This window comes from Astyanax mexicanus, chromosome 17, assembly GCF_023375975.1.
Source record: "Astyanax mexicanus isolate ESR-SI-001 chromosome 17, AstMex3_surface, whole genome shotgun sequence".
Taxonomy (NCBI): domain Eukaryota; kingdom Metazoa; phylum Chordata; class Actinopteri; order Characiformes; family Acestrorhamphidae; genus Astyanax; species Astyanax mexicanus.
In genome coordinates this window covers 3,367,582-3,391,785 of record NC_064424.1, presented here as the reverse complement: position 1 = coordinate 3,391,785, position 24,204 = coordinate 3,367,582, and the positions used below count along the sequence as shown (strand labels likewise).

Sequence of the window (24,204 nt, the reverse complement as noted above, 5' to 3'; positions counted from 1 at the left end):
CAACCAAAACAATATCTGACCGAAGACGAAACACAAAGTGATTGTGTTTTATTAGAATCTATTCTCGGCTGTAGAAATATGAAGTTCATAAAAGTTCATCTGACCATGCAAAGCCCGTCCACCGACTCGTCAGGCCTGAATAGTAGAGTAAAGTATTCTTTCAGCAGAGCCAATGGAGAGCATGCTCTGGGTGATTCGACCTGTCGGCTGGTGGTTGAGCTGCTGCAGCAGAAGATAGATGGTGCCACTTCTCTCCAGCACCAGCCTTGCCGCAAATGGCCCTGTGCTTTGGGTTACGGGGTCAGAGGTTAGGCACACATCTGGCCCTCCATACCTCCGAGATAAACTTTCAACAGAGCAAAAACAAGAGAGTGAGGAGAGGAAGATATCCAGCGTCACCAACTAAAAGTTTGCTTTACTTTGTGTTAGAAGTTTGACTGCCCACTTGAAGAGCCCACTTCAGTTTTTGAATCAGACTCCCTGATTTTGCTATTTATAGGTTTATGTTTGAGTAAAATCAATATTTTGTTTTATTCTATGAGTTTTTAGACCTCAAATAATGCAAAGAAAAAACTAGTTCATATTTATATTCAAGTTTCAAGAGTAATAATATTCAAATAATCAATATTTGGTGGAATAACCCTGGTGGTTTTTAATCACAGTATTTTTCATGCATCTTAGCATCATATTCTCTTCCTCCACCAGTCTTACACACTGCTTTTGGATAACTTTATGCTGCTTTACTCCTGGTGCAAAAATTCAAGCAGTTCAGTTTGGTGGTTTGATGGCTTGTGATCATTTAATCTTCCTCTTGATTATATTCCAGAGGTTTTCAATTTGGTAAAATCAAAGAAACACATCATTTTTAAGTGCTCTCTTATTTTTTTTCTTTTCATGGTTGTATTAGCAATGCATTAAATGTGTCTAATATTGGAGTAAAAGCAATTTCTATTGGTGACCCATGGTCTTCTCTGTATTTGTAAAGATGTCGCCTGATATTCTTTTGTAATCTTAATCCATGTTGCTATAGCAAACTTGCACTTTGGCCTTTTTTATATTTTTTATTTGTCTTGACATCTATTTTATATTATTTAATTTTCATTCTGCTTTATTTTATCTTTACAGGACAGTGTTCTCCAAAAAAAACTACAGTAGAACAACAGAGAAATCTACAATCTACATTAGAAAGCATTTGGATTGCTACTACAGTGTTTACCTAAACGTTATTTATCAGAATTCTGAATCCTAACATGGGAAAGCCAACAAACGGCAGGTTTAAGTTCATTTTTACAGGGCTAGTATAGTACTCGATATGGCTTTAAATTTATGAAGTACTGAATAACTGAAAACTGCAACCCATCTATCTTAACATTATCTGGTTTATTCCACCTTTCTCTATTTTTTCTCCTCTTCCTGTCTTCCTTATTTCTCTTTTTCATTTTTTTTATGTGTTTACAGATTGAAGCACTAGGTTGTTTAGAGTTGTTGGATTGTGAGTTTATGACATTTTGCTAAATTCTGAAGCAGAAATAGTGATAATTTTGAATTATTACACTGAATTATTAGTTACATAGTCCACAATCCTTTCATATTATAGCTAATATTGGTGTACAACTGATGATTAAGCTGGTCAACTCTCTGTTCAGTGAAGTATACGAGAAAATGATGCAACACCTCATTTTCTTCCTGTTGTGCAGAGTTGCTTAACTCTTCCCGTAAGCAGAACCCAATGGGAAAGAGAAGACCCAGCATGTCAGAAGTGTCAGTATATGGTGCATTTCTGCAGGTCACAGGTCTTGTTTGCATCCTTAAGCTGTCTAGTAAAAGTGGGCTTGGATATTTATGAATTGCGGGAGAGAAACTCTTATGAGGACGTTCAGGTCAGATGGAATGAAAAGAAACATTGACGTTAACCTTTTGTGCATCAGCTCGCTCCCCATAAATCACTTTTATGGCTTGTGCGGTTGAGATTTCCCATGAGGGCTGTAAACGGGCACCACAAACACTGAGGAAGAGTGCAGGCTCGTGTGCTGAATGCCATCCATGTGGTCGAAGTGGCGTCTTCAAAAACACAAACGCACAAATTCACAACGCCTGCATTTGTCCCATCTCTCACTGTCCGTTATTAAAAAAACCATCAGCTATCATCTCTGCTTTCAACAGACCGACACTGACTGGTGATAAAAGAGGAAAAAACTGAAGAACTCCAGCCCAACATCAATCCAACATCAGCTCAACATTAGCTTAGTGCTAGTTTAACACCAGTTCAACATTAGATAGCATCAGTCCATCATTAGCCTAACATAATTCAGCATCAGCTTAACAAGGCTATCCTATCATCAGGCCAACATCAATCCAACATCATCTTAACATGAGCCCAACGTCAGCTTAAGACCAAATTAATGCCAGTTCAAAATTAGCCTAGCATCAGTCCAAAATCAGACCAATATCAGCTCAACGTTAGCCTAACATTATTTCAATGTCATTCTAACATCAGCCTAACATCAGTCCATCATTAGTCAAACTTCAGTCTAACATCAGCCCAACATTAGACCATTGTTAGCCAAACATAAGTCCATCGTTAGCCTAATATCAGTCCAACATCAGATCAACATTAGCCTAACATCAGATTATCGTTAGCCTAATATGAGTCCAACATCAGCCTAACAGCCTGTCATCAGGCCAACATCAGTCCAACAGCAGTCTAACATCAGCTCAACATTTGTCTAACATTGGTTCAACATTAGCCCAACACCAGTTCAATATTAGCTTAACATTAGTTAACATCAGTCCATCATTAGTCTAACTTCAGTCTAACATCAGTAAAACATTAGCCTCAGCTCAACATTACTTTAACGTCAGTCTAACACCAGTATAACATTAGACTGACATTAACTTAACATCAGAGCAACACTAGCCTAACATCAGACCATCGCTAGCATAACATCAGTCCAACGTCAGATCAACATTAGCCTAACATGAGTCCAACATCAGCCTAACAGCCTATCATCAGGCCAACAATAGTCCAACAGCAGTCTAACGTTAGCTTAACACAAGCCCAACACCAGTTCAATATTAGCTCATTAGTCTTAATTCAACACCAGCCTAAGAACAGCCTATCATCGAGCCAACATATGGCCAACAGCAGTCCAATGTTAGCCTAACATCAGTCCAACATCAGCCTAACAGCCTTTGATTAGGCCAGCAGCAGTCCAATACTAGCCTAACAGCAGTTTAACATTAGCTCAATATTAGCCTAATATTGGTTTAACATTAGTCTAACATCAGGCCAATAGCTGTCCAACATCAGGCCAACATCAGGCCAACATCAGGCCAACATCAGGCCAACATCAGCCCAACATCAGCCCAACAACAGCCCAACAACAGCCCAACAACAGCCCAACAACAGCCCAACAACAGGCCAACAACAGGCCAACATTAAGCATCGCTTATCACACTTGATATCTTTGTTTAGTTCATTTACTATCTCTACACAAACTAAGCTGTACAGGACCAGGATAGTACTGTTAGTGTAGCCTCTGTATTTGTTTGTCTCTCTGTGTAAATTTCAGTCACATGATCTACTGTGGCATTCTGGGATCTCGGTTATGGCTGAGAATTATAATAAATACACACATTCAGATCTGCTTTTCTCCCATCTTTTACTGTCTTTTATAAAATCCATGTAGCATCTTCTTTGAACTGTCTTTGATCAGACTGACAGTGACTGACAGATGCTAACGGAGGAAATTACAGCACTGCAGTTATACGTTAGTACAGCACGCCGTGTCTTCATTTCATTATGTTTATGATATATTTCATTATGTAAAAAAGCCCAAACTGATGCGACTATAATGTCACACACAAACAAACATAATAAGAAGCAGCTGATTCTCCCGCTGAGAGACTCGCTGTTGTCATGTCATTAACTACTGACGAGACATTTAACACCACCCAGCTACCCGTCTCACTGAACCCAGAGCCTGTCTGTCTCACTGAACCCAAAGCCTGTCTGTCTCACTGAACCCAGAGCCTGTCTGTTTCACTGAGACCATCCAGCAGCCAAATTAAAAACCTCTAAAATATAATCAAGAGGAAGATGGATGATCACAAGCCATCAAACCACCAAACTGAACTGCTTGAAATTTTGCAGCAGGAGTAAAGCAGCATAAAGTTATCCAAAAGCAGTGTGTAAGACTGGTGGAGGAGAACATGATGCCAAGATGTGCAAAAACTGTGATTAAAAACCACCAGGGTTATTCCACCAAATATTGATTTCTGAACTCTTAAAACTTTATGAATATGAACTTGTTTTTTTGCATTATTTGAGGTCTGAAAGCTCTGCATCTTTTTTTGTTAGTTTAGCCATTTCTCATTTTTCTGTAAATGTAAATGCTGTAAATGACAATATTCTTATTCGGAATGTGGGAGAAATGTTGTCTGTAGTTTATAGAATAAAACAACAATGTTCATTTTACTCCAGATATGGATTTATTTACTAAACAAAAAATATGTTACAAAAAACAGAATATTATAACCATTTTATATTTTACACCTGCACTCAAAGGTGAGTTTTCCGAATTCAGGCAGAGGGGTAGAATTTGGCACAACACCTAGTGAAGCAACTTGCCGAACTGCCCAATAAATTATATTATTCAACAGTTAGTTTTGACCCTGCAATGTGATTGGCTGTGAGTGCTGTTATCAGCTGGTAATGCACTGTAACCAAGGCTCTCCATGTATTACTCCAGCAGATACAGGTAACCTAGCAACGATGCAGCGATTACAAACCAAACAGCACAGCTACAAACAAACAGAGCAGCAATGGAACTATTTTACTATTTTAGTGTTTATAACCAAACAGATCCTTTTTTCTCCTCCTTTTTAACTCTTTAAAATCTTTCAATACACAGAGATAATGGAACTGTGGTATAATAATCGCAATAATACACTTGAGGTTCGTTGCTATAACGTGTAATATTGGCACTGCAGTACTGATCTATGGCACGAATCTCGAGTGTATTAACGCTTAAGCATAGGGAAATTCTTCACTGTGCTCAGTCACTTAACTAACCAGACTAAATGAGGAGATCTGGCAACCCTTTCTTAACTGTATATCTTTTAAAGCAGCGTAGCAACCAGTGTTGTTCATCATAAGCGCTGTTGTGTTAGAACTAAGAAAGACAACAGCCCGAGCGCTCACCACCTCCTCTTCTACACACTCTTCAGACTGCGGAGAACCAGCCGTGAGTGATGAGGTGTTATCCCTCCTAATGTTCAGAGCACTCCGAGAGGAGCACCACCGGGCCAATTGATTTTGGCTTAGAAACACCTCATCGCCGCAGGCATCATCCATATCCCTAATTGGACACTATTAGATTCAACTGGCTCTAAATGGACTGAGTGGGGGGAAAATGACCAGTGGGCCGACCTCTGTTTGATGTAGTGCCCACCAGTTGACATGATGATTGGATGGACCCCTGCACTTTGGACCCCACAACCAGTAGTTGAACCCTAAACTGCTAAATGCCCTCAGTCAAAGCTGTCAAGCCCTAATGATCCTCATTAAGAATTTCCTCCTGCCAGACCTGCTGGATTCAACTCTAAAAGCAACGTTTTTTTTGCTGCTGCTTTTGCTGATGATGATGAGGAATCACTTATAGCCCTTTCTTTCTTACTTTGAAGAGCTTTTCCATCAATGGTTCCTAAAAGCAGCTGTTTTTAAACTCAACAAATATATTAGAAACTTTTCTATAAACTGTATAATTTTCAGCCATGACCATTTATCACTATCGAATTTGGCCATTTCATAAAATGGTACATTGCAAAGTTGCCAAGTCTGCAGTTTTTAACCTCTTTTTAAAGAGAAAAATGGTCAATTGAACCAATCAGAAATTTGGTACAATTGACGAGTCTTCACAGAATCTTAATCGTTTGATAAGAAACATAGCGAGATCATTCAAAGTTTCTATACCAACTGTACATTCAAATCAATTACCCTTTAGTCTAAGCTTTAATGAAAGCTAACAAAATGAAAGGAACAAGCAATGAGCATCTTGAACAGAAACAGCTAAAACCAAAGATAAAGAGTCCAAACTAGCAAACATTTTGGTCTAAAACCCTGCTATTATCATGGAGAACCATGTGCTACAGAACAGCCAATACAAGAGATGAGCGATATGATGAACAGGTTGGGTAAAGACTCTCAAGTTTACCATAATTTGTTTGACAATTAATCGTTAACCAGATTTTAAGGCTGAAGGTCAAACGAGAACTTTGGAACTTTGAAGACTACTGGAGACCTGACCCCTTACACCTCAGGTTTCTCAAAAGGTTATAAAGGAGGATAAAATAGAGCAGGTAGACAGATGCTCGCTAATGGAAGGAACCAACAATGAGCAGCTTAAGCAGAAACAGATAAAGCGAGTCCAAACTGGGGAAAGAAAGTCTGAACTGCAGGCCAGCTCTCGATTCTGCTCTCTCAGCCGAACGGCCCGATCATGTGTTCGCTTCAGCATCACAGTGAGGTTGTTGTTTGGTGAGCTCAATGGACTGAGGACAGCTCGGAGCTCCAGCACGGGAGCTATGTCCAAAAATGTCTTGTGGGAGATGAGAGTCGCAAACACAATGTGACAAAGTGATACTGAGCAGATGGATTCTGAAAGGGAAATCAAACAATATGGGTGGGATTGGATTACAAGCGGCGCATAGACGACAGGTCTTTTGTGGAGCCGAGGGAGAAAGAGCTCGACTCTGCTGGAGAGAGAGAGCTTTACTCTCCACTACTGATACACACCCACTCATACTAGTGCATTGCTAAAACATTACAATATTGAAAAGTTACTTTATTTCAGTAAATCAGTTAAAAATGTGAAACTCGTATATTAAAAATTATGAGTTTCTTTTATTTTACCAATTACCAAAACCTCTGGAATATAATCAAGAGGAAGATGGATGATCACAAGACTAGTGCTGTGCGATATGGCGATAAATATCATGGGGACGATAGAAAAGTGTCTGTCCCTATTGTTTCTACATTAATTTCATCAATTATTGATGCAAATATATAAAGTAGGCTATGATGAAATGTATTGGCGTGGTCACTTTACATAAACTCAGTTTATATAAGTGATAAAGTAATCTCTGCAAAAAAAAAAAAAAAAGCTTCATAATGTGGTTTTAAAACATGACGTTGCTTTACCTTATTTGACGGACACTTTAAAAAATGTTAATTGCGTTTATTTTGATAACTCAATTTAAATACCTGTATAATTTTGAAAAAATTAGCTACTGCATCTACCTCATCTGTTTTCATCGGATATATTCACATATATTGCTGGACTAAAAGGTAGTAACTCTCATGTGTGAAAGTTGGGTTTAATGTCACTTTGAAATAAAGTTGGAAAAAAGTAAGCAATGATATTATTTTGTCATATTTTTCGAAGAATAACTGAAAATATACTCAAATGTGGTATATATCGTTATATATATCGTTATCGTGATATAAAAAAAAAATCCAAATCGTGATATATGATTTTTCCCAGCACTACACAAGACATCAAACCAAGCTGAACTGCTTGAATCTTTGCTCCAGGAGTGGTGGCATAAAGTTATCCAAAAGCAGTGTGTAAGACTGGTGGAGGAGGAGAACCAAGATGCCAAGATGCATTAAAAAAACTGTGATTAAAAACCACCACGGTTATGAGTATGAACTTGTTTTCTTTGCATTATTTGTTTATTCAGCCATTTCTCATTTTCTGCAAATTAATGCTCTAAATTACTAAATATTTTTACTTAGAATTTGGGAGAAATGTCTGTAGTTTAGTACAGAATAAAACGACAGTGTTCATTTTACTCAAACGTAAACCTATAAATAGCAAAATCAGAGAAACTGATTCAGAAACTGAAGTGCTCTCTTCATTTTCTCCAGAGCTGTACTTTTGGCAGTGTGGGCAGTGTGCCAAGTCCTGCTGGAAAATGAAATCTGCATCTCTATAAAAGTTGTCAGTAGCAGAGGGAAGCTGTAAGATATGAAGTGCTGTAAGATTTTGTGGGAAAACAAAACTGCACTGACTTTAGACTTGATAATAAAACACAGTGGATCAACACCAGCAGATGACAGACATGTCTCTCCACACAATCACTGATCATCAGTAAATTTTACATTTCATTTAAAGTAAATCAAGGGATCAGAGTCTGGAGGAAGAGTGGAGAGACACACAGTCCAAACTGCTCGAGGTCTAGTGTGAAGTTTCCACCAATCAGTGATGGTCTGGATGGTTTGGATGGATTGGATGGATTGGATGGATTGGATGCCCCTCTATAAGGTTTCTAATTACAGAACAAATAAAGTGAACAGGCCTGTCGCACCATCGACAGCCACATGCTCTCTTAAAGATCCGGCAGGTCTGTTCTGGTCTGGTCTGAAGAGCAGAGCACTACTGCTACCTTGTGGGCACAGTATATCTCCAGAGCGTTGGGTCCTCGCGCTGAGGGAAGCTCGGGGGGGGCTCAGCTCCAGCCTGTTTTGCAGAAATGATTCACTCACCGCAGAGTGGTTCCCCTTTTCTGCCTCCCGCAGACATTCCAGGCTTTATCCACACTTACTGACGGTACAGCGCCGAGCCTGAGCCCCAGACCCAGCCGTGCAGTTCTCCAGAACCGTCCTGCATCTGGCTGCAACATTACTGCCTGCACGGCTTGTGCCTTAAGGTCATTGAGGGACCCAAATGACAACCACATTATATTCACATGTGGTCAGCAGTTGACGGAGCCACCAAGCATCCAACCCACCAACCAACCAACCATCCAACCCACCATCGTTCCTTTGTGTTTCTTAAAACATGCCTGTTGTGTTTGCTGGTGCACAGAGACTCAGAGAAATACAAAAATATGAGATATGAGATACTTTCTCTCATATCTACAGGTGGTTTAATCCAGTTGTTTGTCTGTGTTAGTTGTTTGAGTCTAAATCTTAAAAATCTTAAACTCTTTTTTTTTTTAGCCTATATCATAAAATAAACAACATATAACATACAATTAAAATGATTCTTATTCCCAATGATGGAGAACTTCTTATATAGGGTTCCATAGCATATGTTGTACCAAGTAACAGGGCTGCAAACAATGATTATTTTGGTAGTCGATTAATCTGGCAATTATTCAATTAGTGCTTTGTGTTTTTGTCCCCAGCACAATGTTTAGTGTGGTGCAGTTACAAATTAATGTATAGTCGATCAATTTTTATAATCAACTATCAACATTGTCGATTATTAGTTGACTAATCGTTGCAGCCCTATAATAATCATATATAATAATAATCAACATATAAACATATAAAATGCTTATTCCTAATGATTGAAAACTTTGCGTATAGTGTTCCATAGAATATGGTGTAGTGAGTAACACGGCTGCAACGAATGAATATTTTAATAATTTTGTAGTTTTTCTGACGATTAGTCAATTAGTCTACTCTCAACTATTTCAACCATTAATCAAATGTATTTGTTTAAACTTCACTGTTTTTAAACCCAGCATGTTTTTAGTGCAGTGCAGCTACAAATAAATGTATAGTCATCAATGAATGTATGAATGTATAATCAACATTGTCGATTATTAGTCGAGTAATCGTTGCAGCCCTGCTAACCATCTAAATCTTAATTAGGATGCTTAAATTCTTCTTAGCCTATATCATAAAATAAACAACATGTATATAAAATGCTTATTCCCAGTGATTGAACACTACTCATATAGTGCTCCTTATAGAGTGTAATATGTTATGTTGAATATGTTGTACTGGGTAACAGGGCTGCAACTAATGATGATTATTTTAGTAGTCAATTAATCTGGCGATTAGTCGATTAGTTTATTTTTGCCTTTTTCTATCCTTCCTTACTTAATTAATTTAGTCAAATTTATTTGTTTGAACTGCCATATGGTGTTTATGTCCCCAACATGTTGCGGTGCAGTTACAAATGAATGTATAGTCAAACAGTTTTTATAATGAGCATTGTCGATTATTAGTCGATTATTAGTCGTTGCAGCCCTACTTATCATCTGAATCTGAATTGGGCTGCTTAAAAACTTCTTAGCCTAAATCATAAATGTATAAAATGCTTATTAATATGTTATGTTGAATATGAATATTTGTACTGAGAAACACGGCTGCAACTAATGATTGTTTTAGTAGTCGATTAATCTGGCGATTATTTTTCTGGCGATTAGAATAAAATGTTTATTCCCAGGGATGGAAAACTTCTTGTATAGGGTTCCATAGAATGTGTTGTAGTGAGTAACAGGGCTCTAATGATTCTTTTGGTAGTCGATTAATCTGGCGATTATTCGATTAGTCTACTCTCAACTATTTCTACCATTATTCAAATGTATTTGTTTGAACTCCCATATTGTGTTTTTGTCCCATACATGTTGTTTAGTGCAGTGCAGCTACAAATGAATGAATAGTCAACCAATTTTTATAATCAGCATTGTTGATTATTAGTCAACTAATCGTTGCAGCCCTACTAACCATCTAAATCTGAATAGGAATGCGTAAACGCTTCTTAGCCTTTATCCTAAAATAAACAACAAACAGCAGTTTCTGAATCAGTTTGAGTAAAATGAACATTGTTGTTTTATTCTATAAACTACAAACAACATTTCTCCCAAATTCCAAATAAAAATATTGTCATTTAGAGCATTTATTTACAGAAAAAATGAGAAAAGGCTGAAATAACAAAAAAGATGCAGAGCTTTCAGACCTCAAATAATGCAAAGAAAACAACAAGTTCATATTTATAAAGTTTTAAGAGTTTAGAAATCAATATTTGGTGTTTAATCAGTTTTCATGCATCTTGGCATCATGTTCTCCTCCACCAGTCTTACACACTGCTTTTGGATAACTTTATGCCACAAGGGCTGCAGCATCTGGCGATTATGTTTTCTGGCGATTAGTCGATTAGTCAGTGATTAATTCATGAGCAGCCACTAACACCTGCCCACTGTGGTTTTGTGAGATTATCAACTAATTATCATTCTATCTATCAGTTAACGATTAGTCAACACAATTTTTATCTTTTTTATTATAATCGACATTGGCGATTATTATTCGTCGATTAATCGTTTACAGCCCTACTGCAACTATCCACTCCCTTTAGGACCATATAGACCACTATTTAGAATTTTAGTCTTGTAGAAACCTTGAATTATTAAAAAATATGCAGTAAATTGACTTTATTGACATTATTTCACTCTTTTATCTCAATTCAGTGAAGTGCTTCTATAAACTCTACTCAAGCAAATCCACAACATGACCCAGACCTGTCATTTAGCTGTTAATAACAGACAATAAATAATCAATATGAATATCCAGTACAGTTTTACTAATCTAAAACGCACACCACTCCCTCACTTCCTCACTCAGGCGCTCCCAGCCCGACACGTTAAGAGGCAGCTCTGCTAATTGAACTACCCACAGAGTTCCAGCGCAGTGCGTCTGAAACAGAACCCCGAGCACATGGGCTCCATATGTTAAAGTCTTATTTATGAGGCCGCAGTTCAGTGTTTCGCGGTGCAGAAACGGAAAAGTCTATAGGCAGGCGTTCGCTGAGCCGCCAGGTGCTCTACATTAAACCTGCAGACTTACAACATGTAGACTTACAGACCCATCTAACTAAAGACAACACGAGGAGATGAGACGTCAGTTCCAGGAGGAGATCAAACTGAAACAAGATGACACGTGTGTTACATTACCAACGATACACCAGATACACTTTACTCTACTGGGGCAGAGCTTACGTCTTACATCTTACAGCCTACAGCCAACAACAGAGCTATAGCTCACTCTAGTGCGGAGATATAATCATTATTTTGGTAGTTAACCAGTCTGGCGATTATTTTCTCGATTAGTTGATTAGTCAACTAATCGGCAAAACTTTAAAATGAAATAAACACCTGAACATGGCATTAAATGCTCTTTAAATGCCCAGAACATGTTTAAATTGTTGGAAAGTTCTGATATTTAGTGAGTAAATATGTAATCGGTTGTAATCAGTTTTGGCACTTTCAGATTAATCAACTAATCGGCAAATCATTAAAATGAAAGACACACCTGAACATGGCATTAAATGTTCTTCAAATATCCAGAACATGTTTAAAATATGGAAATTTCTGATATTCAGTGAGTACATATGTAATCAGTTGAGTTTAGGCACTTTCAGAGACACAGCTCAAGCTTTAGTTTCCTTTTCTGTCCCCAGCGTTTTGTGTAGTGCAGTGCAGTTACAAATTAACGATTAGTTGACAATTAAATGTTTATAATCAACACTGTCGGTTGTATCAACTAATGACTAATCTTTTGATCATTTTGTCGATTAGTTGATTAGTCCACTAATCGACAAAACTTCAAAATGAAAGAAACACCTGAACATAGCATTAAATGCTCTTCAAATGCCCAGAACATGTTTAAATTGTTGGAACGTTCTGATATTTAGTGAGTAAATATGTAATCGCTTGAGTTTTGGCACTTTCGGAGACACAGATCAAGCTTTAGTTGATTAGTCAACTAATCGACAAAACTTTAAAATGAAAGAAACAGCTGAACATGGCATTTAAATGCTCTTTAAATTGCCAGAACATGTAAAATAGTGTAAATGCTCTTTAATGGAAATTTCTGATATTTAGTAAGTGAACATGTAATCGGTTGAGTTTAAGCACTTTGAGACATTGTATTTTGATTAGTCAACTAATCGCAAAACTTTAGACAAAACTAGGAAATAAACATCTGACCATAGCATTAAATGCTCTTTAAATGCCCAGAGCTGTTCAGCAGTCAGCAGTTATAAATTAACAATTAGTTGACAAAATGTTTATAATCAAAATGTTTATAATCAACACTGCTGATTGTATCAACTAATAATTGCAACCTTTGTGCAGAGAATGGGTGCAACTAATTATTAGTTTGATAGCAGTCGACTAATCTGTTGATCATTTTGTCGATTAGTTGAGTCATTTTGTCGATTAATAGAGATTGTGTCAACTAATCGTTGCAGCTCTAGTGCAAAAGAAAAATACTGATTAGTCACAATGAGTCAACACCTGCTCTACAGAGTACAAAAAGAGCTTTTGCACATGCAGAACAGCATTCAAAGTTCAAAGTTCTTTAAAGACCACGTAGAAGAACCATATAATGATATCCATATATATACAGGACTTACAATGCAATATATATTGCAATATAGATCAATGGTAATGTATAAAATCTGATTGAAAGAAAACTTTACTCTTTACTTTTTATTCAATCAAAAAAGTGATTGTTTTTCAATAGTAGTTGAATAATCTGTTGATTAGTTAGCGATTATTTATGTAAACTAATCATTAAATATATCGATACTCTGTTTACCCCCCCTATACTCTATATTAAACCACTGTCATTATCCATAGAGTCGTATATACTGTATATATACAGTGCAAATAGTAGTAGTACGAGATGCACTTCTAAGAATAATAGAAAGCCACGTTTCTGAGATGTTCTGTAAGTTGTGGTGGAAACGCTGAGCGATTTCGAATGTTCCAGCGCTTTGCCGAGGGGAGATCTCCCTGGGTCACGTCTAATTGGATCCAGGGAAGCTGTTGTGAATAAATGCACGCTCGAAGATGTGGAAAAAAACATGCTTTTGGGTAACCAGTCAAAAAACTGTAAATCTGTCTGCTGTACACTGTCTCTGCCAAGCTGCTCCGCACGCGCTCAGAGAGCTCGGTGCCACCACCGGCTCAGGTAAGGTTCTTATTAGGGAGGGATGTTTGGGGCGAACGAATCAAAGGAGGCAGGAAATAAGCTGTGCCATATCCTGGGAAACATTACTGGGCCTGAACAGGACCCACAGAACTGCTGAAAAACCCAACTCAGGACCAGGGTCTGCTGGGAGATGGTTTTAGATGGACTACTGTAGGGGTGGGCGATATGGTCCCAAAAATAATATCATGATATTTCATGGTATTTTCAAGATAACGATACTCTTGGCGATATGACAAAACACTGAATAAAAAAAAAATGTGTATTTCAAGAATGCACTACTGCAACAAAATGAAAATTACATTTTATTATTGCATACAATTCGATATGATATGATGCACTCCTAACTTAGATATAAAGAAAATACAAGAATTTTATCAGATTTGTAACAGAAGTCAATGATCCAGAATGATCAGTCACGATACTAATAATAATGCACTTTAAATATCTCCATATATCCAGGATTAAAGTAAAAGAAATGATACTGGACAGATATAATCTGTCTCTAGTAGATATATAATGGGAAATAAGAACAGTGTGAAAAAGTAGTACCATGATGTGATAAATGCATCAGCAGGGGCAGACTGTGCTATTGATTGATATCCTTAATTTTCTAAAATATCGATAAATTGTCCAGCTCTATGTGCAGCCCAATACTTATCGGTGCATTACAATACAACTGATTCAATACAACATATTGCAATATACCCAGCTGGCACACAACCGACCTTCAACATTAAAATGTGGTTGAAATATGATTGAAGTAATGCCTGTTGTGTTTCATCATTGAAATGATGTTGAATCATCTTTTAATATTAAATAGTTGTGCAAATGTTGAAATTTTAATGTTGAATCAACATAATGTCCTCAACCTTCTGTCTTTTGAATTAGCATTTTACATTTCATCAGCTTACAATTTCTAAAAACAGTTGGATGGTGGGATAAAAAATGGTTTTACTTTCATTTGCAGTAATTAAAAGCTTTTTAATTTGGCACTAATTCTTCACCATACCTGGGGGAATGATCATGTTTTATAAGTTTTAGTGTTTTAGTGTTTTTAAGATCAGATTTTCAGTGATCAGGTTGGTGGGGAACATTCTTTATACTCTGTAGCTTTACTGCAGTGATGTTTGTAAGTTTATTGTTAACACTCTGTTAACAATAAACACTCTGTTACACTCTGTTAACTATGTTGAGCTATGCTTTATTAAAGTTTGAACATAAGACGTTGAAACAATGTTGCCATATCAACGTTGATTCACTTTTTAAAATCAACACGAAATCCAAGGTTGATTTAACCATAACATCAACATAAACAATATAGATATATTTTCCGACCGCTATTAAAAAACTGCCGCAACTATCAAACTCAATCGCAAACATATTGGACGTTGGTTAAGAGATATAAAAGTGTGTGAACAAGTGTGTAAATGAGTGTGTAATAGTTTGTACTCACTGAACGGATCGTCCTTGCTCTTGGTGCCGTTGACGGTGCCGTTTTTATCAATCCTGAGAAAAAACTTCTGGAAGGAGAAGAGTTTGCGTTTGCGCACGTCACCCGTGAGGTGGCTGTAGCTGCGCACGTGCCGGCCCACCACGACCGCCGCCGCGGACGCAGATGCCGCAGACGCCGGGGACGATGCCGAGGACCTGGAGGAGTTGGTGGCCACCCTGGGAGGAGAACGAGGAGGAGGAGAGCGCACGGGTCTACTACTACTACTACTACTACTGCCGCCGCGCGCGCCATGGCACGCCGCGGGCACCGAGGAGCAGAGGAACGCGAGCAGCAGCGGTAGCAGCAGCGTGCACGCACGGGGCAGACGGAACCAGGCTGCGGATGCGCCCTTCGTCACTGTCCGTTTGCACATGGTACTGGCGCGCGGAGGACTGCGAAGAGCCTCACAGAAAGAAACATGCTGGAGCGCGCGCCGGGAGAGGGCGAGGGGGCAGGGGGCAAAGCCCCGCGTGGACGCGCACGAGAAGGCTGGTGCTGCTGTAGATGTTGGTGAAGGTGGTGCTGGTGGTGTTGCTGTGGTGGTCGTGGTGGTTGTGGTGGTCTTCTAACAGCCTGGATCTGCTTCCCCTCGTGTCCGACAGGAATGCGTCAACATCCATAACTCAGAGAGGAAAGGGGGGTTCAAAAGTTTCGCTCTCAGGCGAAGAGCCCCCCCCCCAGCGAGCGCGAGCGCGCGCCCACACAGACACAAACACACCCTCTCAAGAAACAGTTGGTTAAAAAAATGTCCTTAAAAAACGGACGTCAAAACCCGTCCTACCGATGAAAGCTGTCTGAAAGATGTGCTTTAGAATTAATAAAAGCAATAAAAACCGACGTAAAAAGGTCCAGGAAATTAATTGATTAAAAGTGTCATTTAGAAGAAAAAAAAAACGGACGTCAAAACCCGTTCTCTTGATGTGTCTTCAGCGTCCTTCAGACTGAAAAAACTTGAAAGGAAAACTAACAAAAGCAAATAAATTAATTAAATTAGTAAACAAACCGCATAAAAGAGTTGCAACAGCAGCAGGGGAACAAGTCCTTTAGAGAGAAAAAAACACAAACTAATAAATAAAAAGTAAAAATAAAAAATAATAATGTCAAAGACTGTCCCGTCCAATTAAGCGATTGACAAACTCTCCGTTAAAAAGTAAGAAAAGGAAAAAAATAAAGAAAAAGACATTAATGGACCTCAAAACCCGTCCGCGCGCAGTCTGTCCTTTAAAAGTAGAAGCTAAAAACAATAAATAAAACTAAAATATGAACGTCCAAAGCCGTCCCGAGGGATGAGGAATGTTCTTAAGGAGAGATAAAACTGAAACAAGAGTCTTTAAAATAGTTTGGTTTGTTTAGGGGAAACAAAAAGATAGAAAGGAAAGAAAGCGGCACAAGCGGACGTCAAAAACCGTCCAGTTGCTGAAGGTAAGAGAATCCAAACTCGTGTAATCCGCGCGCGCTGTGTCTTTCTCTCGGTCTGTCTGTCTGGACGGGAGCGCGAGGCAGAGCGCGCCTCTCTCTCTGTAGCTCCTCTCAGAGTGTCTCCTCCGGAGCGCGTGCTGCTGACTTTCCTCTCCTCCCTCCACCCCTCCACCTCTCTCTCTTTCTCCCCTCCACCCCTTTCTCCCCTCCACCTCTCTCTCTATCTCTCTCTCCTCCCCTCTTTCTCTCTCTCTCTAAGTCTCTTTCTCTTTAACTCTCTCTTTCAGTCTTTCTTACTCTCTCTCTCTCTCTCGAATTCTTTCTTACTCTCTCTCTCTCTCTCGAATTCTTTCTTACTCTCTCTCTCTCTCTCTCTCTCTCTCTCTCTTTTTAGGTCTCTCTCAATTTTCAATGTTTTCAATTTAAAATAGCTTTATTGGCATGAATTGCAATTAACAACTTTTACCAAAGCAGTAAAACAAGCACTTATTATATAAAAGGTAAAAAAAATATATATAAAAAATAAATATAAAATATATACATTTACATAACTTACATATAAAAGTAAATCAAATAGATAAATACATAAAAATAGATAAATTATTAAGATATTAATAACAGTGTTATTAGTTGTAATTATTTTAAAATGAGTTGTAATTAGACTGCATGTGACCTGGCTTTGAAGATCTGTCTGTGTGGGTGAATCCTCTCTCACTTTACTCCTCTCTCTCTCTCTCTCTCTCTCTCTCTCTCACAGCCCCTCCCACCCACCCTTCTCCCTCCCTTTTTGATGTTGAGCCCCGAAAGTTGCCCTCTCTCTGTATTTACAGTACCAGTAAAAGTTTGGACATACCTGAACGTATCCTGATGAGTGCCAGTTTCATCATCACAACATTGTTGATGGTCTTTGCTGTGACTGCACTTGAGGATACTTTCAAAGTTCTTAAAATGTTTCAGATTGACTGACCTTCATTTCTTACAGTATTTTTTTTCTGTACTGTGCGTATTTGAGTAGTTCTTGCTTTTCTCATAATCTGGATTAGAACATTACTCAAATCTTCACTATTCAGTGTATACCTGTAACTCTACCTCTTCACTACTTTACAACTTAATTCAAGTAATTAACTCATGATGAAGCAATCCCTTTACCCCTCACTCTTTTCTTTCGTTCTTCCTCCTTATCCCCCCCTCTCTCTCTCTCTCTTTTCTCTCTCACTCAACTCATTAGTTTTCTCTCAGTTTTTTACTATATCCTTCTTTCTCTCTCTCTCTTTCTCTCTCAACTCATTATTTTTCTATTTTATTCTCTCTCTCTCTCTCTCACTCTTTCTTGCACTCTTTCTTCCTCTTTCTCAACTCATTTTCTCTATATCTGTATTTTACTCTATCCCCCTCTCTCTCTTTCTCACACTCTTACGCTCTTTTTCTTTCTCAACTTATTAGTTTTTTCTATCTCTGTCTTTAATGCTATCCTTCTTTCTCTCTCTCTCTCTCCACATTAGTTTTCCTCTCTTTTATTCTATCTCTCTCTCATGCTCTCTCTTTCTCAACTTATTAGTTTTCTCTATCTCTGTCTTTAACTCTATCCCCCCTCTCTCTCTTTCTCTCATTAGTTTTCTCTCTTTTATTCTATCTCTCTCTCTAACTCTTTCTCGCGCTCTCTCTTCTTCTCTCTCAACTCATTAGTTTTCTCTGTATTTTACTGTATCCCCCTCTTTCTCTCCCTCTCTCTCTTTCTCTCTCAACTCATTAGTTTTTTCTGTCTCTTACTCTCTTGCGCGCTCTTTCTTTTTCCTTCTTAACTCATTAATATTCTCTATCTCTGTCTTTTACTGTATCCTGCTCTTTCTCTACCTCTCTCTCTCTTACTGTATCACGCTCTCTTTCTCTTTCTCAACTTATGAGTTTCCTACATCTGTCGTTTACTCTATCCCCCTTTCTTTTTTTCTCTCAACTTATTAGTTTTCTCTACATGTCTTTTACTCTATCCCCTTCTCTCTCTCTCTTACAATCATCCATCTATCTATATCTACTTATTTCTCTCAGTCTCTCACTCTTTTATTCTTTGTCACTCATTTTACTATCTCTTTCTGTTTCTTACTCTTTTACTCTCTTTCCCTCCTTTTTGGGTGTAGAACCCCTAAAGAGTTGCCCACTCTTCCCTTACTCACTATTTTGCTCTTTCTTTCTCTCACTGTCTCTCTTTTCTTGTCTCTCTCTGTCTCTCTCTCTGCCAGTAGCCAGTACAAAGTCTTTTACTCTATCCCTCACTCTATCTATCTATCTCAGCTCCTCCTACTCCTCCTGCTCCCTCCCTTTTGGGTGGTGAGTCCCAAAATCTTGCCCACTCTCTTTCAGTCTCTCACTCACTCTCTCACTCACTCACTGAAGGTCATGTTCAAGTGGCTTTTTATTGTCATTCCATCTGAGTACAAGAACACAATAGAGCAGAATTACACTCCTCCAGGACCAACATGGTGCAGCACGGAACAAACAGTACAGTACAACATAAACATAAAGTGCAAACGTGCAGCACACTGTGCAAACGTGAAACTAGAACACTGAAATAAATAAGATAAAACACGGTACAATCTGAATGTGAATTAAATTATTTAATCAACAAACGAGAATATGTTTTATATTCTACATTCTACAAAGCAGCACCTCTTGCTTAAATACAGACAGCTTTGCACATCTTGGTCAGTTTTATGAGGTAGAGTCACCTGGAATTCTGGCTTTCAGTTAACAGCTGTGCTGAACTCATCAAGAGTTAACTACTTGAATTTCTTGTCTCTTAATAAAGTGTTTGAGAGCATCAGTTAAAGTAAAGTAGTGAAGAGGTAGAGTTACAGGTATACAGTGAATAGTGAATTTTAAATTTCAAGAACTTCGAAAGTATCGTCAAGTGCAGTCACCACAAAGACCATCAAAAACGTCATAATGATGAACCTGGCACTCATCAGGGCCGCCCCAGGAAAGGAAGAGTGAGAGTTGCCTCTGTTGCACAGGATAAGTTCATTAGAGTTACCAGCCTCAGAAACCATGAAGGTCAGTCAATCTGAAACATTGAGGAACTTTGAAAAGTATCCTCAAGTGCAGTCGCAAAAATTGTATATATAAAAAAAAAACTCATAATGAAATTGGTCCTAATCAGCAATAGTAGTGAAGAGGTAGAGTTACAGGTATACAGTGTATAGCTTTATTTGAGTAATGTTCTAATCCAGATTATGAGAAACAAGAACTACTCAACTAAATAAAGATTGCAATACGTTTGAAATTATTCATATTAAGTGCAGTCGAAAAGATGATCAAAAACGTTATAATGGTGGAACTGGCACTCATCAGGAGTGCCCCAAGAAGAGAAAGTGAGAGTTTCCACTGTTGCACAAGATATGTTCATCAAAGTTACTAGCCATAGTAACCATGAAGGTCACTTAATCTGAAACATATGAAGAAGTTTGAAAGTATCCTCAAGTGCAGTCGCAAAAACACCCCAAATGTCATGATGAAATTGGCCCTAATCAGCAAGAGTTCGTCACAAATTAAGTTTCTTGCTTAGAGTAGAGGTAGAGTTACAGGTATACAGTGAATAGTGAGTATTTGAGTAATGTTCTGATCCAGATTATGAGAAGCAAGATCTACTTAACTAAGTAAAGATTGCAATAATTTAAAATGATCCATTAAGTGCAGTTGCAAAGATGATCAAAAATGTTATAATGGTGGAACTGGCACTCATCAGGACCGCATCAGGAAAAGAAGAGCAAGAGTTCCCTATGTTGCACATTTACATTGACCGTATTAATTTACACTAAGAAAAGTAAGTACAGATTTGTACTAAAAAGAGTACAAAGCTTGTCGCTGGGGCTGTATTTTATATTGAAGTACAAAAAAGTACCTTTCAGTGAAAGTCCTTATTTGTATCCATGTTTTTTGTGCCAGTAAAGATTATAAAGATTATAAACATTATCATCAACTAAATATGTGTCAAGAACTTGATGATCCAAAATTGTCTGGTTTTCAAATAAAAAAATATGCAATTAAAATACATATACATAGTTTATTAGTACAGTGATACAGAATACTGAATGTTGCTTTTGGCTGCAGGTTAAATGGTACAAATCTGTACTTATAGCTGTTAGAGAAGACTTTGTACTTCAGAGGGAACAAATCTGACCCTGTAAGACCAGTATTGTACCTTTGAGAGGGTACAGTTATGAAGAGTGTACCTTTGAGTACAAAAAAAGTACTTATTATATATTGTTGGGAAATAAAATTACTTTAAAAATATAAACTTTTGCCTGGTTCTGTATATGAACACATCAGTTACTGTAGTAGAGAATTCAGTGTGTGTGTGTTTGTGTGTGTGCACTGTGTTTCTAGTGTCACGGCTGCACACTGTAAAGTACCTATAACAGCAAACACATGTGGAAATAGATGATAAAAATGTAGTGGTCCTTATAATAGCTCTGGGGAGATTTTAGTCAATTACATGCAGCCAGGCTGTCATACCACCGAGAATACGGCCGGAGAAAGAGTCGGAGACTTATGTCTGGATTATTTGTCGTTTAATTTCCTTTTCACATTGCTAGACAAAACCCATATCCCCGGTTCTGCTCTTCCTCGCCGTGGCATCAAACCTCCTTCTCCTCCGTTCTGGCAGATAAGCGAAGCCAAATTTGTTTGCTCTCAAGGAAATGTCATTCATATCATATTGGCTGAGGCTTTCTTTCATCCCATCTCAGCTGTGGCTCACAGGTGTACATATGTTTAGTGTTCTTTACTAAAAACTGGGTTTTTAGTTAATAAACGGTTGCAACATGGAATGGCTTGTTGGAGTGATTTATTTTAAGCGTTATTTCTTTTATTGTTGATGATTGTGGCTCACAGCCAATGAAAACCCCCAAATCAGTGTATCAGAATATTAGAATATTTTATAAGACCAATTGATACTTTTGGCATTGTGGGCAGTGTAGCAAGTGCTGCTGGAAAATGAAATCCTCATCTCCATAAAAGTTGTCAGTGAAGAGCTGTAAGATTTTGTGGGAAAATAAAACAGCACTGACTTTAGACTTGATAATAAAACACAGTGGATCAACACCAGCAGATGACAGACATGTCTCTCCAAACCATCACTGATTGGTGGAAACTTCACACTAGACCTCGAGCAGTTTGGACTGTGTGTCTCTCCACTCTTCCTCCAGACTCTGCTCCCTTGATTTACTTTAAATGAAATGTAAAATGTACTGATGATCAGTGATGGTTTGGAGAGACATGTCTGTCATCTGCTGGTGTTGATCCACTGTGTTTTATTATCAAGTCTAAAGTCAGTGCAGTTTTGTTTTCCCACAAAATCTTACAGCACTTCATATCTTACAGCTTCCCTCTGCTACTGACAACTTTTATGGAGATGCAGATTTCATTTTCCAGCAGGACTTGGCACACTGCCCACACTGCTGAAAGTACCAATTGGTCTTATATAATATTCTAATTTTCTGATACATGGCCCTGTACATTACTATGTGATTCATCCTTTACATTTGTCAAAGCCAAGAAAGATTAAAATAAAAAAATAAAGAAAAAAAAAACACAAATGAGGGGCATTTCTGGGAAATATACTTTTTCCACTTCTTCCAACTTCCTTCAAGTTTATCATTCTGAAGCCGAGCAGGTTATTCTTTCCATTATATAGTTTTCATAAATTTTATCATACCTGTTCCTAATTGTTATTTTTTCAGGCTTAAGTTAAGAATAACTCGTTTTTAAAATGGTTGCAACACAGAAGGAACACAAGTGGGGTGAAGTGTGAAGCCCAGACCAGTATTGGTTCGAATCCTGGTCATGCAGCTTGCCATTAGCTGCCGGAGCCACGAGAGAGCACAATTGACCTTGCTCTCTCTCTGGGTGGGTACAGTAGATGGTGCTCTTCTCTTTCCCCTCATCACTACTAGGGTGATGTGAATCAGCACAAGGCTGCGTCTGTGAGCTGATGTATCAGAACCGAGTCGCTGTGCTTTCTAATTCAAATTCCAAATCCATAAATATAGATATTTTTCATGCACAGATATCCAGTTATGGCTTATTCTGAAAGAGAAAAACATTTAATTACTAATAAATAATGTCATCATCACAACAAAATACTGTATACATAAATGTCATTGTCGCTACCTTAAAAACAGTACTGAAAAACACACCTTAAAACTAGTACCTTAAAAAAAGACACACTTCCTTAAAAAAAAACATACTTTAACAAACTACATTAAAAACAATACTAAAAAAACATACCTTAAAAAAGTAACTTAGAAAAAAATAACAGTACCTTAAAAAACAGGAGCTTAAAAAAGCACTACTTAAAAACATACCTTAAAAAATAACAGTACCTTAAAAGAATCTTAAAGAAAAAAAATACTAATTTTACCTTAAAACAATGCTAAAAACATATCTTAAAAAAATAACACTTAAAAATAACACTATCTTTAAAACAGTGGCTTAAAAAAAGACACTACCTTAAAAAACGCACTACCTTAACAAAAAACTACCTTAAACACTACCTTAAAAACGTACTAAAAACATACTATATGAAAAAAAACGTAGCTTAAAAAATACATTACCTTAAAAAACCTTAACTTAGCTTAAACGCCACCTTAAAAAAATGCTACCTTAAAAAAACACACTACTTAACAAAAAACTACCTTAATCGCTACATTAAAACGTACTAAAATATACCTTAAAAAATAACCCTACCTTAAAAAAAAACACTAAAAATAACTAGCTTAAACGCCACCTTAAAAAAGCCACCTTAAAAAAACGCTACCTTAAAAAACCCGTGCTCGCTACAGTTATAACTTTTTGTGAATCTGTTTCCCTTTATCTTATTTCTGATTGGATAATCTAAGAGGCTCGCACGCTTTGAGTCGTTTCTATTGGTTCCTGAGTGAGAGGGGGCGGGGCTGAGCGAGGCCGCAGCTGCAGCTGATGAGAGGCAGCGAGTTTTTAGAGTTAAAACGCTGTTATTACTCGCTGTAAGTGTCTGTTTTAGCTTTTAACTGCTGGGTAGCAGCTTTACTAACGTTCCCACTGAGTATTTCTGAGTATTTATTTCAGTTTGAGGGTTATTTAGGTCAATTAGTGAGCTGAGTGTGATCTGCTGGTGTTAGTTTGGAAGAGTTTGGAGTTTTTAACTAAAAGTGATAAACTGTGTCTCTGTGCTGCAGGAGAGCTGTTTAATTCACTAATGCTGAATATTAGTACGCTGGAACAGGAGGTAGAGTGGGATACAGGACTCCAGAGAGTTGGTGAGGAACCAGAACGACTCAAGCAGACGTTTATTTGGAGGTATTGTAGCATTAAGATTTATTTTCCATTTATTTATACCCTCACTGGGTTAATTATGGTGTGTTATTTATTGTTTTCTAGCCTTAGCCTTAAAAACTGCTTAAAAACGCTTTAGCAACTAAGCTTAGTTTAGTTTATTTCAGTTTTACAAATTGTAAATAAAGTAAAT

General features: G+C 37.8%; 1 protein-coding gene across 1 annotated transcript in view; it reads right to left on the bottom strand.

Annotated features, from left to right (window-relative positions):
- The window catches only part of fgf10a (fibroblast growth factor 10a), a 38,339-nt gene extending 21,491 nt beyond the window's left edge, over nucleotides 1-16,848 (bottom strand). Inside the window, exon 1 of the mRNA XM_022666512.2 lies at nucleotides 15,246-16,848. Coding sequence (XP_022522233.2) covers nucleotides 15,246-15,657 — 412 coding nt within the window. The 5' untranslated portion in view covers nucleotides 15,658-16,848. The remainder of the gene's footprint in view (nucleotides 1-15,245) is intronic.
- Nucleotides 16,849-24,204: the final 7,356 nt, after the last annotated feature.